The 16,586-nt window shown below is 48.1% G+C and overlaps 1 protein-coding gene across 1 annotated transcript in view; it reads left to right on the top strand.

The window, feature by feature from the left end:
* The window catches only part of FAF1 (Fas associated factor 1), a 299,655-nt gene that overhangs the window by 88,056 nt on the left and 195,013 nt on the right, over positions 1-16,586 (top strand). The window contains exons 3-5 of the mRNA XM_083157375.1: positions 9,892-9,938; positions 10,408-10,628; positions 13,548-13,639. Coding sequence (XP_083013501.1) covers positions 9,892-9,938; positions 10,408-10,628; positions 13,548-13,639 — 360 coding nt within the window. The remainder of the gene's footprint in view (positions 1-9,891; positions 9,939-10,407; positions 10,629-13,547; positions 13,640-16,586) is intronic.

Below are 16,586 nucleotides of genomic sequence, written 5' to 3'. Positions count from 1 at the left end.
AGGTGCCTAGCTAGAGTTTAGTAAGGCTTTTGATGCCCTACATCGCAGAATGCTAAATAAACTTGAAACCGTGGGTTTGGATTTTAATGTTTTGAATGCCAACATCTCTATGAGAGATGTGCAGAATATCTGCTAAAAATGTCAACGTCGCTCACATTTGTTATATAAATTCAAATAAAAAATGTTGTGTAAAAAAAGATTATATTTCCAATATAAGGAAACATTTCAGTTCATTTTACAAGTCCCTCTGTAAAGTGGTGACATCCATTTTATAACCTTACACAATTTGGTGTCATCTGCTAAAATTGTCACATTGCTTGGGTGGTATGCCCGGAAATCCCCCCCCTTTCCTTGGCTCAACTGCGAGCCCCCACCCATCACTCCCTCCCCCTCCTGTCGTACCCCCCAATCCCCCCATCACCTCTGCTTCGGTGATCGTACACCGGAGCTCCCCTGACCCCTGTTGCTTCCCCAGCCGCCAGCTGCCATTCACTTTACAGCAGTGACGAAGGCGGCAGGCTCGGATGTTCGGGAGGACTCGGGAGCGTTCAGGAGTTCAGGCGCCAAGAGTCCTCCCGAGCCGCGAATATCCCCAAGTCTGCCGTCTGTGGTGGCTGCTATGTTTGGCGGTTGGGGCAGTGGAACAGGTGAGTGAAGGTGGGGGGGGGGGGGGGGGCTGCGGAACAGGAAATAGAGAGTAACGGTACCTTTTCAAATTGGGTCACAGTACCAAACGGTGTACCTCAGGGTTTGGTGCTGGGAAAAGTTATATTTAACATGTATGAATGATCTTGGGGATGGTTTAACCCCTTGAGTGGTGGGTTTTGCGGGGGCAGGACAAACCTGTCCTGGTTGGTTTGTCCTGCCCCAGCAAAACCCACCACTCAAGGGGTTAAACCATCCCCAAGATCATTCATACATGTTAAATATAACTTTTCCCAGCACCAAACCCTGAGTACACCTGTGTGTCTGCGCTGTGACCTGGGAAGTGTCAGTGAGTAATGAGTACACCTGTGTGTCTGCACGGTGACCTGGGAAGTATGTTAGTGAGTAATGAGTACACCTGTGTGTCTGCGCTGTGACCTGGGAAGTGTCTCAGTGAGTAATTAGTACACCTGTGTGTCTGCGCTGTGACCTGGGAAGTATGTTAGTCAGTAATGAGTACACCTGTGTGTCTGCGCGGTGACCTGGGAAGTGGGTCAGTGAGTAATGAGTACACTTGTTTGTCTGCGCTGTGACCTGGGTAGTATATTAGTGAGTAATGACTACACCTGTGTGTCTGCGCAGTGACCTGGGAAGTGTGTCAGTGAGTAATGACTACACCTGTGTGTTTGCCCGGTGACCTGGGAAGTGTGTCAGTGAGTAATGAGTACACCTGTGTGTTTGCCTGGTGACCTGGGAAGTGTCAGTGAGTAATGAGTACACCTGTGTGTGTGTCTGCCCGGTGACCTTGCTGCTGTGTGCAGGCGTGTGGGTGGGGGGGGGGGGGGGGAGCGGGTTGCTGCTGCTGCTGTGTGCAGGCAGGGGGGGGGGGGTGGTGGTGGTGTGTGTGTGTGTGTGTGTGCCAGGGGTGGGTGTGCAGGACGGTGGGGTGTGCAGGCCGGGGGGGGGGGGGAGCGGGTTGCTGCTGCCTTGTGCACCCCCCCTCCCCCCCTAAGTTATTATAGACAACCTCCTCCTCTCCCCCTCTTTCCCCAGACTTGCTGGCATCCCCCTCCCACATGTGACATACCTGTGGCATCTGACACTCAGAGGGCAGTCTTGCTTCACCCGGCCAGCGGCAGATTGGAAATGCCTGAGAGGAGCTACAGCCAGCCCAGAGCTTTACTATAAAGGAGGAGGCAGCTCTGCCGAGTCACAGCTGCATCATGCTTCTCTCCTCTCAGTCACATGACTCTGTCTGCGACTCAAGGTCAGCCTGAGAGGAGGCAGAGCTGCTCCCCCTGGCTGCCAGAGGCTGCTATGTCAGCACCACAGATCTGCAGCTGCGCAGACTTAATTTATCACTGCACTCCCTTCCGCCCCCATCGACGCTGGCTGAGCTACATGTGTCTGTGAGTATTGGCAGGGGCCAATATGTGTGTATTATCTCCTATATATTAGGCTACATGTGTGTGTGTGTATTATGTGTGGTGTGTGTGTGTGTGTGTGTGTGTATAAGGCTGGGTGGGGGGTGGAGTTTCATGTGTGATGACCCTGTCCAGCGTTATACACACACTCTCAGGATGATTGACACATGTAGCCAAATATATAAGATAGATAGATATATATACATTTTTTTACATGATTAAGATATGTAAATAACAGCGATTTAACTTATTCACTATAACTTTTAGTGATTTAACTAGCATTGATTCATGGAGCTGTGGTAAGAATGAGAAGAGGCCATAGGGTTCAGCCAGGGGTCGCAGCCCCGTTGCTATCACGGCACCTCCTCCGTTGTCGGTCCTGGGGCATTCCCGACACTTGTGGATGAGCTGGTTTGCCCCCAGGCCTTCCCCTCACTGTGAGTACATGCTGTGCACATGTACACAGTTTCTAATCACCCAGAGGTGATCAGCAACCACAACTTTTCCGACCCCAAACCGCAAGGGTCTCCAAGCTTTGGCGAGGATGACACACCCGCCCTAAACCTTCTGAGGGTTGAGGGGAAAGGGTCTCTCCAAGCTTTGGCGAGGAGGACCCACCGATCCCTATTTTTCCCTCTTGGGCCTTATGGCTAAGAGGGGTTAGGGTAGTAACGGGGCCTTTCTCCTTTGGGAGAGGGTCCATACATACGTACACCCCTATGCACGATTTAGGTCAGTGCACTGGGTGTTTGGAGCACCACCTCGAAAAAAAAAACAAAAAAAAAAACGGAGGGTCTCAGAAGTAACAAATAGACCCCCATCAGTGAAGTTTTCACTGTGCGTAGCTACAATGTGAATAAGATGCAACATTTAGCAAAAGTTTACATTGCTCCCTGTGTATGGCGCAGAAACACCAAATTAATTATGGCAGCTGTATGTATAGAAAGAGTAGAAATGGCGCCCTCTAGTGTAGAATATTAAATAGTGAGACTTCAGTTTAAGTGTAGTTTTCTTTCATTTGCATACATACCAAATGGGCAAAACCATAAAATGCTTTGCATTTGTCTTTTGTCAAATAAGAGTTTCCTGAATTCCCATTTTGTAATTCCGATTGTTACAAATAAATGTTAAAATAAAGACAGTCTAAAATATAGATTACGATTGATAACACAAGGTACTGCTTATATGAGTTTCTGCATAGTAAATAGCAAATAAATAATTTCAATAGCTCCCACAAAAAAAAGTGCATAGTGTCCCACAACCGATTGCACCTTACTACAAATTCAGAGCAGATTATTTATTAGCATTTTACGTATGTTTGGTATGTTATAAGCGTATATAGAAACCTAGAATTCAATGGCATGGCCCATCTAGTCTGCCACTGTAGACCCAAATGCACACACTAGGGTTCTTTTTTTGGGAGGGGGTGGGGGGGGTGGGGGGGTGGGGCTCCAGTTAACCTAATAGTATATTTTTAGATTGTGGGAAATTTATGTAAGCGCAGGGAGAATATACAATCTCCGCACAGTTATCAAACCCATGACCTCAGTGTTGTTGAGGCAGGAATGCTACCCATTGCACCATCCGTATTCTTCTCAAAATATAAATTATCGGTACTTGTGAGTTATCCGGACGCCCGATTTCAAAATCGGGTCGGATCGGGCACATCGCATCGCATCGCATGCGACCATCGGATGCGATGCGATGCGATGCGATGCGATGACCCGATTTTTCCATAGGAATCAATGTTAAAATGGACTGAGTCCATTTTAACATGGAATTCAATGGGAAAAAGGGGTCCTTTTCATACCCCTACTATCCAAGTGGGCATGGAGTTGGATATAAACCTGTGGCGAGCGTAGCGAGCCACCGAGCCCGAAGCGTGGCGAGCGTAGCGAGCCCCGCGAGGGGACACGGAATACCGTCCCCTCGCGGGGCTCGCTTCGCTCGCCACGCTTCGGGCTCGGTGGCTCGCTACGCTCGCCACAGGTTTATATCCAACTCCATGCCCACTTGGATAGTAGGGGTATGAAAAGGACCCCTTTTTCCATAGGAATCATTTTAACATTGATTCCTATGGAAAAATCGGGTCATCGCATCCGATGGTCGCATGCGATGCGATGCGATGCGATGCGATATCGCATCGCATCGTATCTGATTGTATGCCTTAACTTAAGGCATACAATCAAAAAATCGGGCGTCCAGATAACTCACAAGTACCAAATTATCATGTGGTGTAAGAAGTTAAAACCTTAAACACACAACCAACAATATAAATTGCACATACAATGATATAGTTAATCTGCCCAAAAACCTGTCTTATCAGGTTTCAAGTATGGATTCAAGGATATATAGAGGAGGGGGGAAGGCTCAAAAAGATTGGGTTCTTAAAATTGTCCATAGGCCTCTGGCTCCTACTAATAGTGGTACTTTCTGAGCTAGTTTAGAGGACAGTGAACTTGGTTGGGAGGAGAAAATGCGTCTTTATTCGCCCTCTAGTGGTTGTTCCTTACAGATTTTACTGTTCATGAATATCAGTAACACTTTATGTTCCCATGTCATAGTTTGGTATTCTTAGTAGCTGTTAAGAATACCAATCTAACAATACTACATTTGAAACCATATTATATTTATGAATTAAATGTAAAATATGCCTTCAAGTGATTAATTGGTAGAGTGAGAAATTTGGAAAGAGTGCATGAAAGGTGGGAAAAATGAAAAAGGAAAAAAAAAAACCAGCAGCGCAAAATATCTTTTATGGTTTACAAAAGACTTAACAATCAGTGTGAAAAACATAAAAAAGCTTTTAGGAAATATAAGCCGACTCAAAATAATGAGGACAAAGAGGAGTGTATTGTCAGGCAGAAGGAAGGTAATCAGACGTGCAACGGCACAAGCTGAGGAGAGAATGGAAAATGTCCCTCTGCACAAAAGTGGACTCAAGTAAGAGAAAAGTAACTATCGACCAGTTTGCATCACATCCGTAGAAGGGCAAGTAAGGAAAACACTTACTAAATGAAAGCATTGTAGAATATGTCAAATCAATCAATTTACATGATCATAAACCGCATGGAATTACTGGGGGAGATCATTTCAAAGAATTCTTAAGGTCTTTTTTTTACTAAATGAATAGTTGGAGGTGCCTAGCTAGAGTTTAGTAAGGCTTTTGATGCCCTACATCGCAGAATGCTAAATAAACTTGAAACCGTGGGTTTGGATTTTAATGTTTTGAATGCCAACATCTCTATGAGAGATGTGCAGAATATCTGCTAAAAATGTCAACGTCGCTCACATTTGTTATATAAATTCAAATAAAAAATGTTGTGTAAAAAAAGATTATATTTCCAATATAAGGAAACATTTCAGTTCATTTTACAAGTCCCTCTGTAAAGTGGTGACATCCATTTTATAACCTTACACAATTTGGTGTCATCTGCTAAAATTGTCACATTGCTTGGGTGGTATGCCCGGAAATCCCCCCCCTTTCCTTGGCTCAACTGCGAGCCCCCACCCATCACTCCCTCCCCCTCCTGTCGTACCCCCCAATCCCCCCATCACCTTTGCTTCGGTGATCGTACACCGGAGCTCCCCTGACCCCTGTTGCTTCCCCAGCCGCCAGCTGCCATTCACTTTACAGCAGTGACGAAGGCGGCAGGCTCGGATGTTCGGGAGGACTCGGGAGCGTTCAGGAGTTCAGGCGCCAAGAGTCCTCCCGAGCCGCGAATATCCCCAAGTCTGCCGTCTGTGGTGGCTGCTATGTTTGGCGGTTGGGGCAGTGGAACAGGTGAGTGAAGGTGGGGGGGGGGGGGGGCTGCGGAACAGGGAATAGAGAGTAACGGTACCTTTTCAAATTGGGTCACAGTACCAAACGGTGTACCTCAGGGTTTGGTGCTGGGAAAAGTTATATTTAACATGTATGAATGATCTTGGGGATGGTTTAACCCCTTGAGTGGTGGGTTTTGCGGGGGCAGGACAAACCTGTCCTGGTTGGTTTGTCCTGCCCCAGCAAAACCCACCACTCAAGGGGTTAACCCATCCCCAAGATCATTCATACATGTTAAAGAGAATTGGTCCCAGCACCGAACCCTGAGGTACACCGTTTGGTACTGTGACCTAATTGGAAAATGTACCGTTAACCATTACTCTCTATTCCCTGTTTCGCAGCCAGTTTCTAACCCAGTTACAGATTTAAGCTCCTATACCCAACTCCTCCATTTATGGAACAGCCTATTATGAGCAGAGATGTGCAGATCCGGATTTACCCGTGTCTCAAAACGGAAAATTATTGGCTATCTGGCTGTCACATGTTCTGGAGCCAAAACGTGACAGCTGTTATCCTATAAGATCCTGTTTTGAGATACGGGTGAATCCGGATCTGCATATCTCTACTTATGAGGCAAGGTATCAAATGCCTTGGCAAAGTCCAAATAAACCATGTCTACTGCATTACCGTGGTCCAAATTTACACGGTCTTTCTCAAATAAGCGAATTAAGTTAGTCTGACATGACCTATCCCTCAAAAAACCATGTTGGTTCCCAGTAATGGGGTGTACACACAGGGAGATTTCTGCTTAATTTCTAAGCTCTGCTACTGTTTGCTCGGCACACTTTACTTTTGCTCATGTCGACCATATTGTGTCGACCTATTGACTATCCTCAAAGGATGCCATAAGGAGATGCCGTGCCATTGCTTCATGATTTTGGAGAAGCCAAAAGTTCTCTTCTGGGCTTTTTTTCTTACTATTAGAAGTGGTCTGTTATGATAGAATGTTGACGTATGGGGAGGATGACTCCACCAGCCTGTCACGTTGGATTGCCATGGTGACCAGCATCATGGTGTTCTTGTCTCACAATCGGAGGATTTCTGCAGAACATCTTGCCATCTTTATTAGTAGTCGCTGTCGACGGGACAGTGCTGACACTGTTAGGTGACACATTGCATTATAACTTTAAACCTCCTTTATGACCATGATTAAATTTATAATCCTTCTGTCCCATGCTTTAACAAAGATTACAACAGTGTCGGCGTTCATTGAGATATTGACTGTGGTCAAAATGTATTTGTTCCGGCTAAATGCACTTGATCAAGTTTCCATGATGACATCATCAAAATGTAGGAAATGGATAACTGGGAAACAGTTGACATGGGTAAAGGTTAAAGTGAGGTTTTCATGTTTTTTTTTATTGTATCACTGCCGACATAGGTTGACATGCATTGCTTCGGGCACGATTATGTTCTTCCTCTACGCCAGGGGTGGCCAAACCTGTCCTCAAGATCTACCAACGGTGCATGTTTTCCAGGCAGCCTGTGGATCTATAGTAGGAATGAATGCAGCATGTTTTAAAATGTGACAGTTAGTAATGACTACACCTGTGCACCAGCTAGGTAACCTGGAAAACGTGGACCGTTGGTAGATCTCGAGGACCGGTTTGACCACCCCTGCTCTACGCCCATCGGGATGATAAAGTATGAACAAGTCCTTGAAAAAAAATAAAAACATGAAAAATGTTTGTAGTTTTTCCATGTCTAATTTTTGATTGAGGCGACCTATTGAACACGTCGATCTAATTCATGTCCACCTTTTCATGTGACACCTGTCTGTCGACCAATAGTGGTTGACCTTTTGACTGCCGACCTAGACACTGTTGAGCTAATGACGGCATACCATTGTAGCAATGTGCCCAGATAGTAGCACCGCAATGTGACCAGTCCTTGTCTATAGACTCAGAATGAACGTCTCTTTTGTATGAGTAGGAAGGTCAGTGGGGTAGGGGGGGGGCCTTTGTCAATCCCAAAACAGGATAATTGAAGAGGAGAGCAGTTCTGCTAATTGGACCATTAAATCCATTTGGGGACCCACCAGATCGAATGAGCAACACTAATGTAAATTCTTGTATTTTGTCACAACCTCGTTGCTGTGATGCGGCAATGCTAGCCATTACACCATCTGGGCTGTCCAATAAATCCATGTGAAACTAGCGTATTTCTGTCTAGAACTCTAGATGAGTATGGACCACAGTAGCTTATATACCGGTATTTACATTTGGTTTACACCCTGCCCACTGCACAAACACTTGTATCTAACCTGTGTCCGTGTTGTAAACTATTTACTAAACGTTCCACAGACCCTTTTTTTGTTGAGGCATCAATTAAGCTATAAAACCTCATCCAATCCGCAGAAACCACTCCGCATCTTGTGTTGTGTTCAGCTAAATAAGAAATAAGCACAATTAATACCCCTTTCACATCGCAGCTAATTACTGGGTACAAGCCAGTTTCTTGCCGATTCGACCCGGTAATTAGTGCAATGTGAAAGTTCTTACCGGTTCATTGCCGTGCGGTGTGAACGGGATAAACGGGTCGAGCGACCCGTTTCCCGTCCACTATGGAGGAGACCACGCTTGAAGCAAGCTCCAAGTGCTGCCTCCTCCCCCGCCCCGGATAACGTGCTGATGCTCCGCCGCGCCCCCTCATGACGTCAGCGAACCGGCAATATTGCCGGTTCGCTGCTGCAATCTGAACTGCACATGCAGAGTAGCACCGGGACGGAACCGTTTAAAAGTCCTGGTGCGACCCTGCATTTGCGGTCTGAAAGCGGTATATTCCTGTTCCGAAAGCAAAATCTGTGTCAGAGAAAAGCGCCAATCATTGTCAGCACAGCATTGGCAAACCAGTCGCACACACCATTTGCTAGTGCTGCAGTCCACACCTTCTGCTAGCTGCCCTTGCCATGGACTAAATGCCGGTGATGAGCTTTCTTGTGGTACATGCATCTGTGTCTGAGTCTGGACTTATGAGCGGTGTCCTTGGTTTAGGTCTCTATCCTGCCGTCTCAGCCTCAGGAAGACCATTCTGGGCATGCTCAGTGTAAATTCACGGCATTTAAGCTTCACCCACTGATAAATCGGATATATGTAATTATCATGAATCTGGTATCTGCATGTGTTTATTTTACACTGAACTGATACAATTAATATACTTAATGTAATCTGTTTGCTAATTATTATAAATGACCACTTTCCCTTTTAGTGACATCTGTGAGAGGTGCAAGAAATTCCAGCGTTGCTCACATTTGTCATATACATTCAAATATGTATGTGTGTGTATGTATGTATATGTGTGTGTGTGTGTATGTATGTATGTATGTATATATATAATGTGTGTATGTGTGTATATATGTGTGTGTGTGTGTGTGTGTGTGTGTAACATTTCAGGTCACTATGATGAATAGAAATGTTTGCTTGGGCAATTTTCACACCTATTTTGACAAATTCACTTGGCACTCAAATAATTGATCAACCTCTATTCTAGAGGTAGGGTTTGACAGATTTGTCCCTTTTTTGTTTTTTGTTTTCACTTTTATAACCTGAAACCAGGAGTTCTGGTTATTGGTGACAAAGGGGCCCATTTACCATAGGATTGTATATGCATTGCAATCTGGGTGGGATCTTCCGCCCAGGATCTCATTGCATTATGCGATCCTCTCAGTGGGATGTATGTCCCTGCAGATGCAGGGACAGGGTGTCCAAGAGGACTACCGCCATCGCAGAATGGGACCTGATGCAATGGTACCTGTAATTGATACATGGGGAGCATTGAAACCTATGGGGGACGTGGCTGACAGTGGAGCAGGAGGAATGGGTGCAGGTATTGGAGATTCCTGTTTATGGATAATTAGTCGCATAATTGGGCCCCATAGGGTGTAGTAGGTGCAGATGTCCCTCAGCAGTCCTGTGTGTGTGTGTGTGTGTGTATAGTATGAAGCAGGAGCACAGGCAGAATTCTGGTCTCTAATAATGTTTCTCTCTCTCTTCCTTACAGGCAGCAATAAATGGGGTAATACCGCAGGAAAATGGCATTTTACAAAGGTAGGTCTGGTCTAATTTCCACTAATAAGCACATATATATAGCTGCACTTATTGTTGCAGAGCCACTGCTGCTTGTGCCAGTTTTGCACACTGATGTCGCAACTGTTGCGCAGAAACTGTAGGCTGCGCCATCACTGTTCAATGCGTTTCTAAGAGCAGTGGGAGAAAATGACATGCACCGTGCATGGACCCTACCAACACACACATCCCGTGCTGCCTCCCACACACACTAATTACAGCTTGTTTGCGGCCTTCCATTGCTTTGGTATTTATGAAGCACACCAGACTCTGTACAGCCCAGCTAGAGCCACTGTTGCACTGGTGGTGTTTACTGGGCGATCGTTACAGAAGGTTTTTAATGTTTACTAGCAGCAGGTGTGAATCAGTGGTGATTACTGCTTGTGTTATCACTATATGTGCGTATATTATCTTTGTAGGCTAACGCTCCTCTTCTGCACTACCATTTCAGTGAATTCAGTGGAGAAACAATACAGAACCCTATATTTGGTCCTCCCACCCAGCTGAGCGCCTCTGTATCTATTGCCTCCCCCTCCTCATCCTCTACATCAGCCTTCCGCCCCGTAGTTTCCAGCCGGCAGGTTGTAGAACGACTATCACGCATGTTGGACTTCAAAGTGGAGTACAGAGACAAGACAGCGGATGTAGTTCTCGAAGATAGCTGCACTGTCGGTAAGACCCATATTATTGTCACCTCAGAAGTTAGACACCGCTAGAAATCTAAGTAAGCTGTTGGGGAATGTTCGTGTTACCTCCCGTTCCATTTCAAACTGCTGTGCTGGCCCCTTTCATATGTTGGACTTGTGTTCTGATGATATCGGACACAGGGTATTGGCTTTAACAGTTGTGGTACATCCCTTTAATGTGAATCTATCAATTTAGACAGTGAGTTACTGAGTAGCAAGTCTGCAAAGGTGTCAGTCATTCACTGCCTGCAGGGATCGAGAATAGTCATCCTCCTAACGTGGCAACCTGCTGCAGAGAGTCAGAGGGCATGATAGATATAGCTTGTAAAGCAGGGATGGGGAACCTTTGGCCCTCCAGCTTTTGTTGAACTAGACATCCCAGCATGCACTGCTACAGTTTTGGTCTCTTACCATGCTAAAACTGTTGCAAGGCATGCTGGGATGAGTAGTTCAACACTCCATTCCAGTGTTGGAGATCTGCGAGCACCCTGTGCAGGAAGCAGGCGGGCAGCTGACATCCACTGACATCAGCTGCCTGCCCCCCGCACCTGCGTTACTGGCCGATTTACCATGGGAACGCCCATAGTTTTCATGGGAATGCCCCACGTTCCCATGGGCTGTGCCGCGCCCCCCGGTCGCTCCCCCCTTGCCACACTGCTAGGGTGCAAGTAGGACGGCAAACATGTAGTTTGCCGTGTTCGTTCGCACCCTGCGTCTGCACATGTGAAAGACATTGGTCCCCCATGCGAATGCGCAGGGGACCGATTGAATTAGAATAAGGTTCTAAATGAGAAACTTTGTAATCGTCAAGAGGGAACGAAATAACGTGATTTAAATAACTGAAACCTTCTTCGCTATAAGACTATGGGCAGTACGCAATGCCTTTTTGCGAGCTGTGACAGTGACTGGTCGCTGTCACAGCTCGCAGCCCTGCACACGCAGTTTCCGCCTCGCTGGGATTTTACAGCGATGTGGAAATGGTGCATGCGGCAGCTAAAACAGCGAGGCTCGCGGCTAAATGCCGTGGGCTCCCTGCATTAGCCGCAAGCCTCGCTTGTTGGGGGAATCCTCGCCGCCCTCCGGCAGCAAGGATTCCCCCGAAAAGTAGAATAGGGTGAGAGCCCGGGGCAGGATCCTTGCCGGCCGCATTAAATACGGCCCTATGTGTATGGGGGAATGCACACTTCAGAGAGTGCAGGAAGTGGGTTATGGTATAAATCATGGGTCTTCAAACTGCGGCCCTCTAGAGATGTTGTGAAACTACAAATCCCAGCATGCCTTGCCACAGTTTTGCTATAAGGGAGTGTTAAAACTGTGGCAAGGCATGCTGGGATTTTTAGTTTCACAACATCTGGAGGGCCACAGTTTGAAGACCCATGGTATAAATGATGTATGTCGACACATTTAAATGGTTTACATCTTTACCATCCCACTTGGATGTTAAAGAATGAACCGAGTCGGTCTAAACCAAAGAAACATGACCTGCTTTGCACAGATTGTATAGCTCAAATCGCTGAATTAGGATAAGTGTCTACAGAAAGACGCAGGAAGAACAAAACGGGTTTTTGGGGCACACTTTAAATAGTAAGTAGGTGAAAAGATTGTGAACAAATGGGTGAAATAAAATCTAACCTTTATTTATTAACACTTAAAATACATACACGCACACGTCAGTTTTGATGCAAAGGATAATTTAATATGCAGAATAGCATGCGAGTTAAACTGAGGTAATCGATTATAATAGTTAATACACAATGCAGAAAAAGGGTCGTAATACAACGTCCGTCAAGTCATTTTTGCCTACTGTTAATAAATAAAGGTTAGATTTTATTTCACCCATTTGTTCACAATCTTTTCACCTACTTACTATTTAAAGTGTGCCCCAAAAACCCGTTTTGTTCTCCCTGCGTCTTTCTGTAGACACTTATCCTAATTCAGTTATTTCGCTGAACCTTTTGGGAGCACCGCCAACCCAGTACCCTATACCAATTTTTCCTATAATAGGTCTAATGTTGGTTATTCACTATCTTCATTTTCTACTCTTTTTCTAAAATCTGCCTGTGACACTTCACCCAGTTATTATTAATAGCTCAAATCGCACCTAGCACACATCTCACCGTGTGTGGGCACCGTTCGGGATTGCCAAACAGTCATCTGAACTTCTGCTTCTAGGACAATTCTATGTTCTACAGAAGCATTAGGATCTGTGTGTCTATAAACAGAATACACTTTTATAGTCCCTGTACTTCCTCACTGCTTTGACAGAATAGTTCACAATATTGCAGTTGAGCTGTTGCGGAAGTGTTTGAAGTGATGTGGTCATCACAGCGATCACTGTGTGACACACACTCAGCACAGAGGTGTAGATCAGTGTTACTATTCTACAACATAATGTAGTTGGATTTATACAATGTCTGTCTGTCTTGTACACCCAACCAGGGACTTCCGATGATCATTGCATACACACTGAACGACTTTCCCCCTGCCCGGCGCCGACGGCGGGGAGGGGACGACTTTGCATAGCGCAGAGCTATGCAAAGCCGTCCTCAAAGCCGTTCATCTGCTGGTAATACCAGCAGATGAACGGCTTTCCCGGCGATGATGCGGGAGCGCGCTGCAGCGCTCATCGCTGGGCCATACACACTGGGCGGCTTTGAGCTGAAAGCCGCTCAAACTTTCTGTTTTGAGCGGCTTTCAGCTCAGTCGCCCAGTGTGTATGGGCCTTATCTGCTTCTGATGGATGATGAGCATCTGGTGTCTGTTGTGCCTTTTTTCCCTTGCACTGGTTTTTCAAAAAAAAAAAAAAAACTTTTTTTCTCACTGTTATTAAAATGTGAAATACATGGAAAATGTACAGAACTCTCCTACATTTTAACTTTGATATTGCTCCTTTCTTCATTTCCAGGGGATATAAAACAGATCTTAGAAAATGAACTTCAGGTTCCCGCATCCAAAATGCTGTTAAAGGGTTGGAAATCTGGAGATGTGGAGGACAGTGTGAGTATAAGTAGAATCTGGACCAAACCCCCTATTCTTACATGTACAATGCCAAATTCACATAAGGCTTTAGATCAGGCATGTCCAAAGTTAGGCCCGGGGGCCAAATGCGGCCCATGCTGTCATTTCAAGCGGCCCGCAGCCTCCAGCTGGAAGCGGGCAGAGCATCAGATGTGGGAAGCACAGCACAGGACACTAAAGGTGGGGCCCTGGCGAGCGCGCCTTTACCTTGCTGTCTGCTGCAGTGGTGCGGTGCCGGCGGCCACAGTCAGATGTGTTTGGCGTCCTACCCCTGCTGCTGCAATCGTATGTCACCCTACTCCACAATCAGTGACAGCAGTGTTTGGGGAGGGGGGCAGCAAGAGGGAAGCTTGCTCCTGTAACATGCAGAGTGGAGGAGGGCAGCAGCGGGAGCCCAAGCATCTCCTGTCCTTGCAGTGCCTGCTTTGCCTCTCCTCTGGCTCACACAAGGGGCTGGGAAACATACAGAGAAGGGAGGGGGCAGAGTGGGGGACATACAGTGAAGGAGGGTCAGGCTGGGGGACTTACAGTGAATGGAGGCAGTGATGGCCATTCAGAGAAGGGGGAGCAGGGGCAGGCTGGGGGACATACAGTGAATGGGGGGTAGAGTGGGGTACATAGTGAATGGGGATCATACAGTGAATGGGGGGTCATACAGTGAAGGAGGGTCAGGCTTGGGGACATACAATGAATGGAGGCACTGATGGACCTTAAGAGAAGGGGGGCAGGCTGGGGGACAGAGTGAATTGTTGCAGAGTGGGGAACATACAGTGAATGGGGAACATACAGTGAATGGGGGGACATACAGTGAAGAAGGGGCAGGCTGGGGGACATACAGTGAATGGGGGCAGGCTGGGGGACATAGAGTGAATGGGGGCAGAGTGGGGGACCATTCTGATGTGATTAATGATTCAAAGAATGTCAGACTGAATGGTCGTCCCCCACACATTTACACTTCACCAAATCTGGCCCTCGTCGCAAAAAGTTTGGACACCCCTGCTTTAGATAAAGGTACCCATCTCAGTTATTGCCATATATAAATGTATGCATATTGTGCTTGGTTGGCATGAGTGTTTTGTAGGGGGAAGTGTGTGAGATCAGCTATAACAAGTCTGCCTGGGTCATTGGGACGACCCACCAAAGGTTGACATGCATTGGGTAGACCACAGAAGGTCGACACCTGAAATATGTCGACACGCTTAAGGTCGGCATGGATGGAAGGTCGACAGTCAAAAAGTTGACATGGGTTTTTCACTATTTTTGTTGTCCCGAATGTCGGTATGGACACCGTATCTGTGCACCGCTGCGCTTCAGGCGCGGTGGCTCGCTATGCCCGACACACTATTCTATTCTCCCTCCACATCCTAGTTCAGGGATGGGGACCCTTTTTTTATGGCAAGGGTGATTTGTAATGGGAAAACATCCTTTGGGGGCCATATATAAAATTGCCACTTACAAATTTCCCTGCTGCACCCGTCCCGCGCTCCGGCGGCTGCCGCTGAATAAGGCTCCCAGTCTCCCACACTCTGGCGGCTGCCGCTGAATAAGGCTCCCAGTCTCCCACACTCCGGCGGCTGCCGCTGAATAAGGCTCCCCGTCTCCCACGCTCCGGCGGCTGCCGCTGAATAAGACTCAGTATCCCACGCTCCGGCGGCTGCCGCCAGTCTCCCACGCTCCGGCGGCTGTTGCTGAATAAGACTCCCAGTCTCCCACGCTCCGGCGGCTGCCGCTGAATAAGACTCCCCATCTCCCACGCTCTGGCGGCTGCCGCTGAATAGGACTCCCCGTCTCCCACGCTCCGGCGGCTGCCGCTGAATAAGACTCCCCATCTCCCACGCTCCGGCGGCTGCCGCTGAATAAGACTCAGTATTCCACGCTCCGGCGGCTGCCGCTGAATAAGACTCCCAGTCTCCCACGCTCCGGTGGCTGCCGCTGAATAAGGCTCCCTGGCCCCCACGCTCCGGCGGCTGCCGCTGAATAAGGCTCCCAGTCTCCCACGCTCCAGCGGCTGCCACTGAATAAGGCTCCCAGTCTCCCACGCTCCGGCGGCTGCCGCTGAATAAGGCTCCCAGTCTCCCACACTCTGGCGCTGCCGCTGAATAAGGCTCCCAGTCTCCAACGCTCCGGTGGCTGCCGCTGAATAAGGCTCCCAGTCTCCAACGCTCCGGCGGCTGCCGCTGAATAGGACTCCCCGTCTCCCACGCTCCGGCGGCTGCCGCTGAATAGGACTCCCTATCTCCCACGCTCCGGCGGCTGCCGCTGAATAGGACTCCCCGTCTCCCACGCTCCGGCGGCTGCCGCTGAATAGGACTCCCACGCTCCGGCGGCTGCCGCTGAATAGGACTCCCAGTCTCCCACGCTCCGGCGGCTGCCGCTGAATAGGACTCCCACGCTCCGGCGGCTGCCGCTGAATAGGACTCCCAGTCTCCCACGCTCCGGCGGCTGCCGCTGAATAGGACTCCCACGCTCCGGCGGCTGCCGCTGAATAGGACTCCCAGTCTCCCACGCTCCGGCGGCTGCCGCTGAATAGGACTCCCACGCTCCGGCGGCTGCCGCTGAATAGGACTCCCAGTCTCCCACGCTCCGGCGGCTGCCGCTGAATAGGACTCCCAGTCTCCCACGCTCCGGCGGCTGCCGCTGAATAGGACTCCCACGCTCCGGCGGCTGCCGCTGAATAGGACTCCCAGTCTCCCACGCTCCGGCGGCTGCCGCTGAATAGGACTCCCAGTCTCCCACGCTCCGGCTGCTGCTAAGTAAGAGGCCTCTCGCAAGAACTCCCCCTTACTGGACTGTCGGCTCAAAAAAAAACCCATGTCGATCTATTGACTGTCGACGACCAAATGCTTGATGAACTTCTATCTGTGTCTACCTTAAGCACGTCGTCCTATTTCAGGTGTCAACCTTCAGTGATCGAGCCAATGCATGT

Source organism: Crinia signifera, chromosome 8, assembly GCF_055691185.1.
Source record: "Crinia signifera chromosome 8, ASM5569118v1, whole genome shotgun sequence".
Lineage (NCBI taxonomy): Eukaryota > Metazoa > Chordata > Amphibia > Anura > Myobatrachidae > Crinia > Crinia signifera.
This window is presented reverse-complemented; position numbering and strand designations above follow the sequence as displayed.